The sequence below is a fragment of the Dendropsophus ebraccatus genome, chromosome 10 (genome assembly GCF_027789765.1).
Source record: "Dendropsophus ebraccatus isolate aDenEbr1 chromosome 10, aDenEbr1.pat, whole genome shotgun sequence".
In the NCBI taxonomy this organism is placed as follows: domain Eukaryota; kingdom Metazoa; phylum Chordata; class Amphibia; order Anura; family Hylidae; genus Dendropsophus; species Dendropsophus ebraccatus.
Genome location: NC_091463.1, coordinates 26,486,812 through 26,501,109, shown reverse-complemented (window position 1 = coordinate 26,501,109; position 14,298 = coordinate 26,486,812). Strand labels below are relative to the sequence as shown.

The window sequence follows — 14,298 nt, the reverse complement described above, 5'->3', positions numbered from 1 at the left end:
AATGACCGAACGAGAAATCGTTGATCGCTTTATAAGACCTGGACCTATTTTTATCGTTGCTGGTTTGCAAATCGTTGGCATTGAATAAGACATCGTTCGGTCGTTAGCTATTTATTCGCTATTGCGTTAGTATCTATTGCGAAGAAAAAAACTATTGCAATTACGATCATAAGTAACGATTATCGTTCCATGGAAATGAGTGAACGTTTTCAGGTCTTTCGCAATAGCGGTCGTTTGAGATCGTTAACGATTATGCAAACGATAATCGTTCAATGGAATAGGGCCCTTAGGGTCCATTTACACAGAAAGATTATCTGACAGATTATCTGCCAAAGAGTTGAAGCCAAAGCCAGGAACAGACTATTAATATGGGACAGGTCATAAAGGAAAATTTGAGATTTCTCCTCTTTTCAAATCCATTTCTGGCTTTGGCTTCAAATCTTTGGCAGATAATCTGTCAGATAATCTGTGTAAATGGACAATTACTGTAACTGGGTCATTTGATCATCATGGATTCTAATGGAGCTGTGTCATAGAGGGGAGGGGGTTTCCTCCCACTGGGGGCTGGCCAGCCCGCCTCCATTGCTTCAAGACTAGGACGGTGCCGTGCCAGCGTATTCATGGTAAAAACAGAAAAGCGATGTACCACTGGTACATTCACTTTAACAGCCTTGACAATAGTAGAAATCACTCAGGTCTCCAGAGGACTGACCTACTGAGCATGTGTGACCACCGGCAGTGAATACATTGGGTGGATGCTCTGAGACGGAAACAGAAGACCAGCAGGGGCGGCATAACTAGTACATAACAGCAAAATACATACACAAGTGTTTACTTATAAGTGTAAGACTGTGGTGTTTGGATTGATCTAGGAAACAATCATATGAAAACAGTTTATGACATTTTGCTTTGTACATCCTTTTTATAACAAAAAAAAAAAAAAAGAGAGAAAGAAAGAAAGAATATCATGTCTGGTCAGACAGACTCCTTTACTACAATGCAGTAGTAACAGTGCCTAGTCACATGGTGGTGGTGGTGCCTGGTAGTTTTTGCTTGAAGAAAATCATTTTAGTGAGCCAAAACTGTGACCACTGAGATGTGGCGCCTATGAAGGATGAGATAGTTACGCATATTTACCCTTACATCCCTTTTAATGTTTATTATTTTATGCTAAAAGTTTTTACATATTGGAAGTGGTGACTAATCATGAATGGTAGCCGCTGTCTCATAACTATCACGTGATGCACAAGCCAGACAAAATTTTACAAGGTCTGCAGATGACGACAAATCATGATTTTAAGAGTTGTACGGCCATAACTGGAGGTACATCTGTTTATATGTGAACGTTGAATACATTTTTCACAGCTCATTTTGCACAGAGGTACAATGATTCCCATGACCACAATGAGCAGCTGTGAAACATGCGAACAACAACCCACACACAATCTATATGGATTAAAGCATTGGGACGTCTCCACATTACACCCACAGGAGCCTTCAGGATATTTTAAATCCATAGGCATTAATATGGAATTGCTCCCCGCTACAGGTATAAGAGCATTTGTGAGGTCAGATGTTAAAGCTGGATGAGAAGACCAGGCTCACAATCTCTATTCTAGTTCAACCCCTTGTGCTGCCAGTCAGGTTCTTCCACAACAGTCTCCCCCCTCCATGTCTTTATGGACTTTGCTTTGTGCACTGGGTCCCAATCATGTTGTAACATGAACCCAAACTGTTCCCACAAAGATGGAAGTGACAAGTGTCCACAATGTTTTGTGTAGAAGCATTAAAGGGGAACAACCAGCAGGTTAGACAAATCTAACCTGTTGATAGCACCCTACTGTACATGGGGCGCTGAGGATGAAGGTATCCCTCTTAACTTCATCCTCAGGGGCTATCAGCAGGTTAAACTCATCTCACCTGTTCATAGTTCCTTTTTAGGATTTCTCTTCGCTGAGCTTCTTACACGATGTGTGGGAATGTCCCAGGGTGCGGCCGTATAGGCAAGAAGCTATAATATTTTTATCTGACCCTTTTGATCATACTTTTTATGTACCCCAGAGGTCTGTCTCTTGGGTATAATTAATGAAGTCACAAACAGTTCCCACTATCGTCTCTTTATTAGATTTCTTTTGTTTTGTGCAAAAAAAGATAGTTATTACCGAATGGAAAAGCCCATATGTCCCCTCATAGAGCAGATGGAGCCAACTGGTAAATATGATCCTTAATTTTAAATACTCTACGGAAGTCGCAAGTGTCCACAAAAAATTTAAGAAAGTTTGGGTTCATTGGATAGTTAGATACTACAGCTGCTTAACCCCTTATTCAAAGCCAATTTTCGTTTTTGCACTTTTGCTTTTTCCACTTTATGTTTAAAAGTCCATAGAGCTTGCATTTTTTCACCGAGAGACCCACATGAGCCCTTATTTTTTTGCGAAACCAATTGTACTTTGCAATGACAGGCATTATTTTTCCATAACATATGCTGCAAAACTGGAAAAAAATAATTTGCGCTGTCAAATTGAAAAAATAAAAAAAAGAAATTTGTTTTGATTTCGGGGAGTTTTGCATTTACACCATTCGCCCTGGGGTAAAACTGACTTGTTATTCATGTTCCTCAAGTCGTTACGATTACAACGATATATAACATGTATAACTTATATTGTATCGGATGGCCTGTAAAAAATTCAAACCATTGTTAACAAATATATGTTCCGTAAAATCGCTCCATTCCCAGGCTTATAGCGCTTTTATCCTTCGGTCTATGGGGCTGTGTCAGGTGTCATTTTTTGCGCCATGATGTGTTCTTTCTATCGGGGATCTTGATTGCGCATATACGACTTTTTGATCACTTTTTATTACATTTTTTCTGGATTTCATGCGACCAAAAATGCGCAATTTTGCACTTTGGATTTTTTTGCGCTGACGCCGTTTACCTTGTGAAATCCAGAATGAGATTAATAGTTTGGGCGATTACGCACGCGGCAATACTAAATATGTTTATTTATTTGTTTATTTATTTATAAAATGGGAAAAGGGGGGTGATTTGGACTTTTAATGGGGGAGGGGATTTTTTTTTATTAGTAAAAAAAACATTTTTACTTTTTTTTTATTGTAACTAGAAGTCCCCCTGGGGGACTTGTATATAAACAGCACTGATCTCTCATAGAGATCAATGCTCTGTATATACACAGCAAAGATCCATTAGATTGGTCATAGATTGCTATGGCCCGCTGCAGGCCATAGCAATCTATTGCCGAGCCGGGATCAGCGTCATTCCGACGCTGAGGCCCGGCACGGGCAGAAGAACAGATCTCTCCCGCCCCCCAACCCCCCCCCCCCCCCCCGCCCCCCCCCCCCCCCCCCCCCCCCCGCGATCGCTTCGTGGGGGAAGGAGATCGGTCCCACCAGACACCAGGGACAGGGAGAGCACAGCATCTAAGTGCAGCTGTCAGGTTTGACAGCTGCACTTAGAGGCTTAATTAGCCGGCGCGGCAACGGGACCCGCGGCGGCTAATAGAGGCACTGCCCGGCTGCAGAGCTCTGAACACCCCCCGCGGCACCATGACGTATCAGATACGTCATGGGTCGCTAAGGGGTTAGAGGAGAAGTCCGGCAAAATGTTTTATTAAAGTATTGTATTCCCCCCCCCACCACCACCAAAAAAAAAATAAAAGTTAAGTTCCAACCGTGGGAGACAGACCCTACAAAACAGACAAAGACAACCACCCACACACACATGCACACTGATGCTCTCATAACCAAATGCATCCAGAGGCAGCGTGCTTCATTAAAGGAGAAGTCTGGCAAATATTTTTATTACAGTATTGTATTTTCCCCCAAAAGTTATACAAATCACCAATATGCACTTATTACGGGAAATGCACATAAAGAGCTTTTTTCCCTGCACTTACTACTGAATCAAGGCTTCACTTCCTGGATAAAATGGTGATGTCACGACCCGACTCCCAGAGCTGTGCGGGCTGTGGCTGCTGGAGAGGATGATGGCAGGGGGACACTGAGGGACACAGGGCACTGGAGGGACACTGGGCATCCCCCTGCCATCATCCTCTCCAGCAGCCACAGCCCGGACAGCTCTGGGAGTCAGGTCGTGACATTACCATGTTATCCAGGAAGTGACATCACCATGTTATCCAGGAAGTGAAGCCTTGATGCAGTAGTAAGTGCAGGGAAAAAAGCTCTTTATAAGCATTTCCCGTAATAAGTGCATATTGGTGATTTGTATAACTTTTGGGGGGAAATACAATACTGTAACAAAAATATTCGCCAGACTTCTCCTTTAATGAAGCACGCTGCCTCTGGATGCATTTGGTTATGAGAGCATCAGTGTGCATGCGTGTGTGGGTGGTTGTCTTTGTCTGTTTTGTGGGGTCTGTCTCCCACGGTTGGACCTTAAAAGCAGTAGTCTCGGATTGCACAATCTTATACCCCCAGATGTGGACTATTTCACTATATACAGTACATACTTGCTTTTTGTGCAGCAAAAAAACGTATGTGTTTGGCTGACCTTTTTTCTTACGGTTAAAAAAAATTCTTCAAAAATGTTAAATAAAAGTATTTAAGATTTCTCTTCACTGGAATCAAGAGGCCAAGGCCAACCACTGAAAAACAATTATCCCTCCTAAACCAAAATATACAGCTGACACAATGTGGTCATACAGGGAGCATTTACCTGGCACTCACCAAGCCCGAATTTCTCCATCAGACTGCCAGGCAGAGTGTAATCTATCACTGTGCGGAGTCCTGGAGTCCTCTTAACTGAGGCATTGGGTTTGTTTATGTAGGGCTGGCATGCAACTGCTCAGCCAAGAAAATACACTGTGCAGGGTTTTTGTGCTGATTCTAATGTTAGATGAGGTTTTGTCTTGGCAGCTCTAAACCACTGTGTTGGGTGTTTTCATGTCCTTTGCATTTTAACACTGAGCGTCCCCACTTTGTGACTTTACATGGCTTCTGCTTCATAGCCAAGTCGCTATGGTTCCTAAATATGTTTACTTTTCTATATCGCTCACAGCCGATAATGGAGGAAATACACTCTCTCACCTGTTGCAGGGGTTGCTCCTACTACAGTACCACATTGGAATTTAGTGAGCTCCTTAAACATCCCATTCTTTTTGTACAGGCGACTGCATTGGTAGATGAAGGTTTTTATATACCGGTCATAATGGAACCAAATGAAACACCTGAATTTATCCAAGGGGTTATCCAGGCTTAGAAAAACATGGCTGCTTCTTCCAGAAACTGCACCTCTCCAGTCCTCAGGGTGTAGTAATGCAGCTCTGTTACACTCTCTGAGCTGCGATACCACATACAACGTAGAGACAGGGGTGGTGTTGTTTCGGCATGAAAGTAGCTGTGCTTTTTCTAATCCTGGGTAACCTCTTTAATAATTAAAGGGATCCTAACAGCAGGTTAGAAGTCCCTATAGCACACAGGGCAGTGAGGATGAAGATAATATTATTACCTTGATCCTCAGCGTCATTTTTGGAAGCTTTGTATTTTATTTGCTAATATAGTGTTTTGGTGCACTGGGGGTCCTGGTCTGCCCCTTCTAATGAATATCGGGGCAGTGCTCGGCAGTCACATCACTCCGGTGCCGGATAAATATACATTAGAAGGGGTCAGCCAGAGAGAATCAATGTACTGAGGGGCGCAGTCCGGCACCAAAACGCCTCATTTACATGACGAATAAACTAATTTCCAAAAATGATGCTGAGGATAAAAGGTAAAAAAAACATTCCTTCAAGCACAGTGCCCTGTGTGCAATAGGAATATGTAAGGAAGTTACAGGCTGAGGCCCAATATTTTTGTCCATATAGTGGATAATAATTTTCCAACTTTCACTGTTGAAGATCACAACTTGTATCCAGAATCTGGCTCTATAGATTACCTGTTTCAGTTTGAGGAAGAAGTTTTCCGTGGAACTTCTTTTGCTAAAAGGCCAGTACAGACGTTCGCTGGCTGAGCACACTCGCACCTTTGTTTCTAATAAGAATCGCACTGGCTCCTGCACTTCTGTGATCACCAGGTCTACAGCAGTGGTCATAAAAAGAACCTTATCTGTGAGAAAACAGAGACATTTCAGAGATTGCTGCACATTTCGAAACCTACAACATCTTCTCTATTCTGCTAATCCACTCAGTGTGAACACAGCCTAATAAATCACTATGGTGTCCATCGATTAGACAGGATAGATAGTGCCACATGCAGCACAATAATTCCCATCAAGTACAACAGAACCTTCAGTGCAGGTTACCAGAGCCGCTCATGCAGACATGAGCAAGGCCTAACACATGCATGTTTCCACATTTGTACGTGTATTTTCTTTGGGTTTTATTTGTGTAATGTAATGATGACCACTGAATTCCGGACTAAGGACTGAAGCACTCTTATGTACCAAGATGTCTTTAATCTACTCAGGAGCTGACAGAGATCTACCGACAAAACTCCATCTGCAGGCTGCCTACCTAGGTTCTAGATTACATTAGGTTGATACCAGTACTTCCATATATTCAGATGTAGTTAAAGGATTCTTTGAGCCCTTAAGCATTGATAATCTAATCTTTGGGGGATTGGACCTCCAGGACCCTTGTACTGCACGTCTAACTCCAGGGAATATAAATGCTACTTTTATTGCTGTTTGACATAGTTATTATATACCATGACATATACCCCAACTACACAAAAACAAACTAAAATAAAATGTAAACCACCATTGCCACCGCTGAATGGCACCCCCTGACTGGAAGGGACCCATAGTTGTGAATGTGACTCTACTAGACACACAAGTGAAAAAGTGATAACTCAAGAGCGGTTAAAAGGGGTTTTCGGTGGGAAAAAAAAAAAAAAAAAAAATTATATTATATATATATATACACACACACATACACATACACACACACACAGTATAATATAATATACAGTGGTGCCTTGGATTACGAGCATAATTTGTTCCGGGACCGCGCTTGTAATCCAAATAACTCTTAAAGCGTAATTGTCATGTTTTTTTTTTATTGCAGAAATCAGTAGTATAAACAATTTTAAGAAACTCTGTAATAGGTCTCATCAGCCAAAAAAGCCTCCTTCTGTACTCAAGAAGCAATCTCCCCCCCCTGACTTCTTATCTGTGCATTATCTGGCAAACACGTCTTCATTACAGAGAAGCCAGTGAAGACGGGTTCTGGTCTATGAAGGGGGGAGGGGCTGGGGGAGATGAGGGAGCAGGAAGAGGTGACACGAAGGTCAGCTGTTTGTAGACTCTCTGGGCACCTAAAAAGCTAAATTCAGGTGTCAGAAAGGTCAGTGCTTATCTATGAACTTACTGAGAGAAGATTGCAGGGTGTTGTGCTGTGCAAGACTGCTCCGTGCTCAGTCACTCCTAACAGCCCCTCCCCTCTCCATAGCCACATAATGGAGACAGAAATCCTGCTGCTTCTGATGTGAGGGGGGAGGCTGGGAGACTGCTTTTTCAGTACAGAGTGTTAGCGCTGCCCAAAAGACTCCAAATAGAGGCTGAATAAAGTAAAAATATTTATTAAAAGTGCACAATATTTACGCGTTTCGAGGAACAGAGGTCCTCTTCATCAGAATAGCAGTGCATACAATGGTGTGGATAGGCAGGTATTAAATAGTACAGCAATCCTTGGAATTGGCGCCAGACACGCCCCCTAGGGGCGGGGCTACATTCAAAATACACAAATAAACTAACAGAAGGGTGCTAAACATACATCATCATAAAAAATATATATACATTGTAGGTATTAGAGTTTTTATGGCTAGCACAATGAGGAGCTATAGTCAGACATTCAAAAATAGCAGGAACGTGTCAGGAGCAGAGCTGTCTGCAGATCTCCATATAGCAGTCACGTAGTACAGCTGCACTGACTTGTCTGTGAGCATGGAGAGCAGAGACTACGGTCACATGATGTGAGCATCCAATCAGTGGTGGGGGTGTGTAACTGAGTCACCAATCATAGCAGCAAGAGGAGTGAGAGTAAACAGAAGTAAACAGCTTAGAAGTAAATGAAGGGTGAAGTTCCATAAGCACTGACACCTTGGAATCAGTCTACTAAGGCTATATCTGCTGCTCTTTAGATAGCAGCTATAGCTCACAGTAGCAGCAGCAATGGCTGGGATGGACATAAAATAAACAGAGGACAGAGACAGGCACTGATAGCATCTCCTGCTGTGGCTGTAAATCCCTGAGCAGACAAGAGGCAGGCAGAGACAGTGTATTCATCAGTGGGAGAAGGTAAAATATAACATTGACAAGCTCCAAGAGTCATGTAGCTACTTGACATTAATGCACAGGAACTATAGTGTCAGAAGCAAGGAGCTAGTGCTGGTACTGGGAGACAGAGGCTGATAGGGATGGCACTGTGGGGGAAAAAATAGCACATTAGGGAGCAGGGGGACAGGTATGTAGGATAAATGTACAGGGGGATGCTACAAGGTATGATATGGCTACTCCCAGTAAGGCACAGGAGCTATAGCATAGATCATGGTAGGACAACACAGTCCATGATAAGCTTGGTAGTAGGCATTATGTATGATATATAGAGGTAAGTATAAATGATGAGATATAGTTACATAAAAAATTTTTAAAATATAAATACATATATTATAAAACACAATAAAAAATGTAAACTTTCATATCACCTGCATATAGATATTAACATAAATACATACATGTGCTGGAATGAAGTGACCTAGTGAACATTTTCAATGTACTCATTTAATCCCTGAGGGGTCAGGCACTTAAGCTTGAAAATCCAGAAGTTTTCCCTTCTCCTAAGTGACTGGAAGCGTTGGCCCCCATCGTTGGGTATATGCTCAATCGGTATAAGGGAAAACTTGGAGAAGTCGCACTGAGTGCACTCTACAGAGTGGCGATAAACACTATGTAGACAGAAGCCGTTGGTAACATTGGCACGGTGCTTGTTAATCCTATTACGCAAAGTCTGAATAGTGCGTCCTATGTACTGCAAACCACACTGACATTCCAATAGGTACACAACATAAGACGAGCTGCAGTTCATAAAGCTTTTAATTGGGAATACCTCCCCTGTGACATTGGATTTAAAGTTAGTGGCTTTGTTGCATATACTTGCACAACACTTACAGTTTCCCAAACCACATTTGAAACTACCCAGGGGTTTTGAAAGAGAGAAGGGGGGTTTTTTGTTAGGGTTTGCTTTCTTCTTCCGTAGTTTACTGGGTGCAAGTATATTCTTAAGAGAAGTGGACCGTCGGAAGGTGACCTGAGGTTTAGAGGGAAGGACATCACGGAGGTAAGGATCCTGTTGTAGTATAGCCCAATGTTTCTTAAGGATGTTCCTTATCCCTTTATTATCTGATGTAAACATGGTGATAAAATTTGTATTGTAACTGGATGCTGCCTCATCACCTTTTCTTTTTCCTGGTAGTAGACATTCGGTCTGACTTAGTTTGGATGCTCTACTCTTTGAGTCTAGTATGAGATTAGATGGGTATCTCTTGGCAGCAAATCTTTTTGCAAGGACCGTGCTTTGGCTCCTGAAGTCACTGAGCTTGGAACAGTTACGCCTTATGCGGCGAAACTGACCAAAGGGAATGTTGGTCAGCCACTTTTTGTAGTGGGCACTATTGAAATGCAGGTAGCTGTTACTATCAACAGCCTTGAAGTGAGTTTTAGTGTAGATCTTGAGTCCCTCATGGACTCAAGATGAGGGACTCAAGATCTACACTAAAACTCACTTCAAGGCTGTTGATAGTAACAGCTACCTGCATTTCAATAGTGCCCACTACAAAAAGTGGCTGACCAACATTCCCTTTGGTCAGTTTCGCCGCATAAGGCGTAACTGTTCCAAGCTCAGTGACTTCAGGAGCCAAAGCACGGTCCTTGCAAAAAGATTTGCTGCCAAGAGATACCCATCTAATCTCATACTAGACTCAAAGAGTAGAGCATCCAAACTAAGTCAGACCGAATGTCTACTACCAGGAAAAAGAAAAGGTGATGAGGCAGCATCCAGTTACAATACAAATTTTATCACCATGTTTACATCAGATAATAAAGGGATAAGGAACATCCTTAAGAAACATTGGGCTATACTACAACAGGATCCTTACCTCCGTGATGTCCTTCCCTCTAAACCTCAGGTCACCTTCCGATGGTCCACTTCTCTTAAGAATATACTTGCACCCAGTAAACTACGGAAGAAGAAAGCAAACCCTAACAAAAAAATCCCCTTCTCTCTTTCAAAACCCCTGGGTAGTTTCAAATGTGGTTTGGGAAACTGTAAGTGTTGTGCAAGTATATGCAACAAAGCCACTAACTTTAAATCCAATGTCACAGGGGAGGTATTCCCAATTAAAAGCTTTATGAACTGCAGCTCGTCTTATGTTGTGTACCTATTGGAATGTCAGTGTGGTTTGCAGTACATAGGACGCACTATTCAGACTTTGCGTAATAGGATTAACAAGCACCGTGCCAATGTTACCAACGGCTTCTGTCTACATAGTGTTTCTCGCCACTCTGTAGAGTGCACTCAGTGCGACTTCTCCAAGTTTTCCCTTATACCGATTGAGCATATACCCAACGATGGGGGCCAACGCTTCCAGTCACTTAGGAGAAGGGAAAACTTCTGGATTTTCAAGCTTAAGTGCCTGACCCCTCAGGGATTAAATGAGTACATTGAAAATGTTCACTAGGTCACTTCATTCCAGCACATGTATGTATTTATGTTAATATCTATATGCAGGTGATATGAAAGTTTACATTTTTTATTGTGTTTTATAATATATGTATTTATATTTTAAAAATTTTTTTATGTAACTATATCTCATCATTTATACTTACCTCTATATATCATACATAATGCCTACTACCAAGCTTATCATGGACTGTGTTGTCCTACCATGATCTATGCTATAGCTCCTGTGCCTTACTGGGAGTAGCCATATCATACCTTGTAGCATCCCCCTGTACATTTATCCTACATACCTGTCCCCCTGCTCCCTAATGTGCTATTTTTTCCCCCACAGTGCCATCCCTATCAGCCTCTGTCTCCCAGTACCAGCACTAGCTCCTTGCTTCTGACACTATAGTTCCTGTGCATTAATGTCAAGTAGCTACATGACTCTTGGAGCTTGTCAATGTTATATTTTACCCATTCTCCCACTGATGAATACACTGTCTCTGCCTGCCTCTTGTCTGCTCAGGGATTTACAGCCACAGCAGGAGATGCTATCAGTGCCTGTCTCTGTCCTCTATTTATTTTATGTCCATCCCAGCCATTGCTGCTGCTACTGTGAGCTATAGCTGCTATCTAAAGAGCAGCAGATATAGCCTTAGTAGACTGATTCCAAGGTGTCAGTGCTTATGGAACTTCACCCTTCATTTACTTCTAAGCTGTTTACTTCTGTTTACTCTCACTCCTCTTGCTGCTATGATTGGTGACTCAGTTACACACCCCCACCACTGATTGGATGCTCACATCATGTGACCGTAGTCTCTGCTCTCCATGCTCACAGACAAGTCAGTGCAGCTGTACTACGTGACTGCTATATGGAGATCTGCAGACAGCTCTGCTCCTGACACGTTCCTGCTATTTTTGAATGTCTGACTATAGCTCCTCATTGTGCTAGCCATAAAAACTCAATGTATATATATTTTTTATGATGATGTATGTTTAGCACCCTTCTGTTAGTTTATTTGTGTATTTTGAATGTAGCCCCGCCCCTAGGGGGCGTGTCTGGCGCCAATTCCAAGGATTGCTGTACTATTTAATACCTGCCTATCCACACCATTGTATGCACTGCTATTCTGATGAAGAGGACCTCTGTTCCTCGAAACGCGTAAATATTGTGCACTTTTAATAAATATTTTTACTTTATTCAGCCTCTATTTGGAGTCTTTTGGGCAGCGCTAACATTTATGGATTAGCCACGCACCATTTTTGTACCTAGACTAGCCTTATTCCCACGGGCCCCCACTTGGGAGCATCCCGTTTGGGCTATCCTAGTTGGCCTGCAGCCCTGCACTCTCCACCGAAGCACCATATCCTGGCATCTTCTGAAGACCTGGTACCCATTTGGGTGATATGCATAAAGCCCAAGGGGCTTGAAGGTGAGCACCCCATCAGCACCTTGCATTTTTAACTGACTTGTTTGTACGGTATCACACGAGGCGCTGCTGCCTGGCTTTTTTCTCTCTCCCTTGTCTTTTCAGTACAGAAGGAAACTCTTTTAGTACATAAAACCTATTACAGAGTGTCTTAAAATCGCTTGAACTGTTGATATTTAATGTTTTCAGAAAAATGGCCCTGAAATGACAGTTACACTTTAAACCAAAGCAAATTTTACCATAAGAAATCATAGAAATGCAGACAATTGGTTTCACACCCTAAAAATAATGATTTATTATTCTGAATAACATGTAAAACAAATGAAACAAACATTCAGAAACAGCAGAATATGTGATAATATAAGTTACTGTACAGTAATGGAGAAGATAGGAAACACTAGGGCTGACAGAGACTGCAGGGAGCAGGAAGGAATGAGCAGGATAGATGTGGGCAAAGTATAGCAGCACTCTCTGTCTGGGGAGCAAGGGGTTACAGCCAGGGCTGTGGAGTTGGAGTCGGAGTTGGCTGGAGTCAGAGTTGGAAAAAAATGTACCGACTCCGACTTTAAAAAAAAATCTTTAAAAAATGTAGAATTGAATTTAGAAAAAAGCAAGAATGTAGAAAGTTTTGCTCATGAATATATATTATGAGCAACATTCTAATAGGACACTGGCCCAATTAGGTAAGGGGGGGGGGGGGGTCATGGAAAAGTTGTGGGTCACTATTTGACAGTTTCTTTCTGAGCTGGAAGAGTCCATTGTGTGGGGGGAGATCTGTGCTGTTCTCTCCCTGGATGCTGGCTGCCTGTATATGAGCAGCAGTGTAGTATGAAGATTTCCTGTGTAATATAGAGGAGGAGGAGGAGGAGGAGGAGAAGACATAAGTAGTGTAGCTGTAACCTCTGTCCTCAGTGCAGTGTTTTCTCTCTGGGAGAAGATTGTGTGTTTTTCTTCAGTGTTCTATGGCTGCAGGTGTGTGTGTGTGTGTGTGTGTGTGCACGCTATGGCTGCAGTAGGCTGTGTGTGTGCTATGACTGCAGCAGGCTGTGTGTGTATGCTATAGCTGCAGCAGGCTGTGTGTGTGCGCTATGACTGCAGCAGGCTGTGTGTATGTGTGTGCTATAGCTGCAGCAGGCTGTGTGTGTGCTATGACTGCAGCAGGCTGTGTGTGTGCTATGACTGCAGCAGGCTGTGTGTGTGTGTGCTATTGCTGCAGCAGGCTGTGTGTGTGCTATGACTGCAGCAGGCTGAGTGTATGTGTGCTATAGCTGCAGCAGGCTGGGTGTATGTGTGCTATGGCTGCAGCAGGCTGGGTGTATGTGTGCTATGGCTGCAGCCAGTGCTTCTCAAACTTTTTCTACTGGAGCCTCACCGAACAGACCAAGGCAATGCCTGGGCCTCACCAGACTGACCAAGAGGGTTGCTGGGCCTCACCATCTGTGGTGAATGTCTATTTAAAAGCTGAAAATAATGTTAGGGCTACCTTTCAACCATCTCCAAAGCTCTATATACTAATAAAGCAAGTACAAAATAAATTAATATTGTTGCTAAAATGGAGATTTTTGCAAACAGCAAAAGGACTGTGCAGATCATAGTCACTTTTGTGAAAACTGCCTCCCCAGCTGGGCCTCACCAACAACTAGGGGGCGCCTCACTGGTGAGGCCCGCCTCACAGTTTGAGAAACACTGGCTGCAGCAAGCTGTGTGTGTGTGTGCGCACTATGGCTGCAGCACGCTGTGTTTATGTGTGCTATGGCTGCAGCAAGCAGAGTGTGTGTGTGTGTGTGTGTGTGTGTGTGTGTGTGTGTGTGTGGTGTGCGCTATGGCTGCAGCAAGCTGTGTGTGTGTGTGTGTGTGTGTGTGTGTGTGTGTGTGTGTGGTGTGCACTATGGCTGCAGCAAGCTGTGTGTGTGTGTGTGCGCGCGCACGCTATGGCTGCAGCAGGCTGTGTGTGCTATAGCTGCAGCAGGCTGTGTGGGTGTGTGTGTGTTTGTGTGTGTGTATGCTATGGCTGCAGCAGGCTGTGTGTGTGCGTGTGCGCGTGTGTGCTATTGCGTGCCCCCACAGTGACCTTCTATATCACTGTGTGACCCCTCTCTATATCACTATGTGTGACCCCCTGTATATCACTATGGCTGACCTCTATATCACAGGAATCTGGCATTGTTAGCAGT

General features: G+C 43.1%; 1 protein-coding gene across 1 annotated transcript in view; it reads right to left on the bottom strand.

Annotated features, from left to right (window-relative positions):
• Positions 1-14,298, bottom strand: part of RABGAP1 (RAB GTPase activating protein 1) — a 122,454-nt gene that overhangs the window by 81,970 nt on the left and 26,186 nt on the right. The window contains exon 10 of the mRNA XM_069942857.1: positions 5,912-6,081. Within this exon, the coding sequence (XP_069798958.1) occupies positions 5,912-6,081 (170 nt within the window). The remainder of the gene's footprint in view (positions 1-5,911; positions 6,082-14,298) is intronic.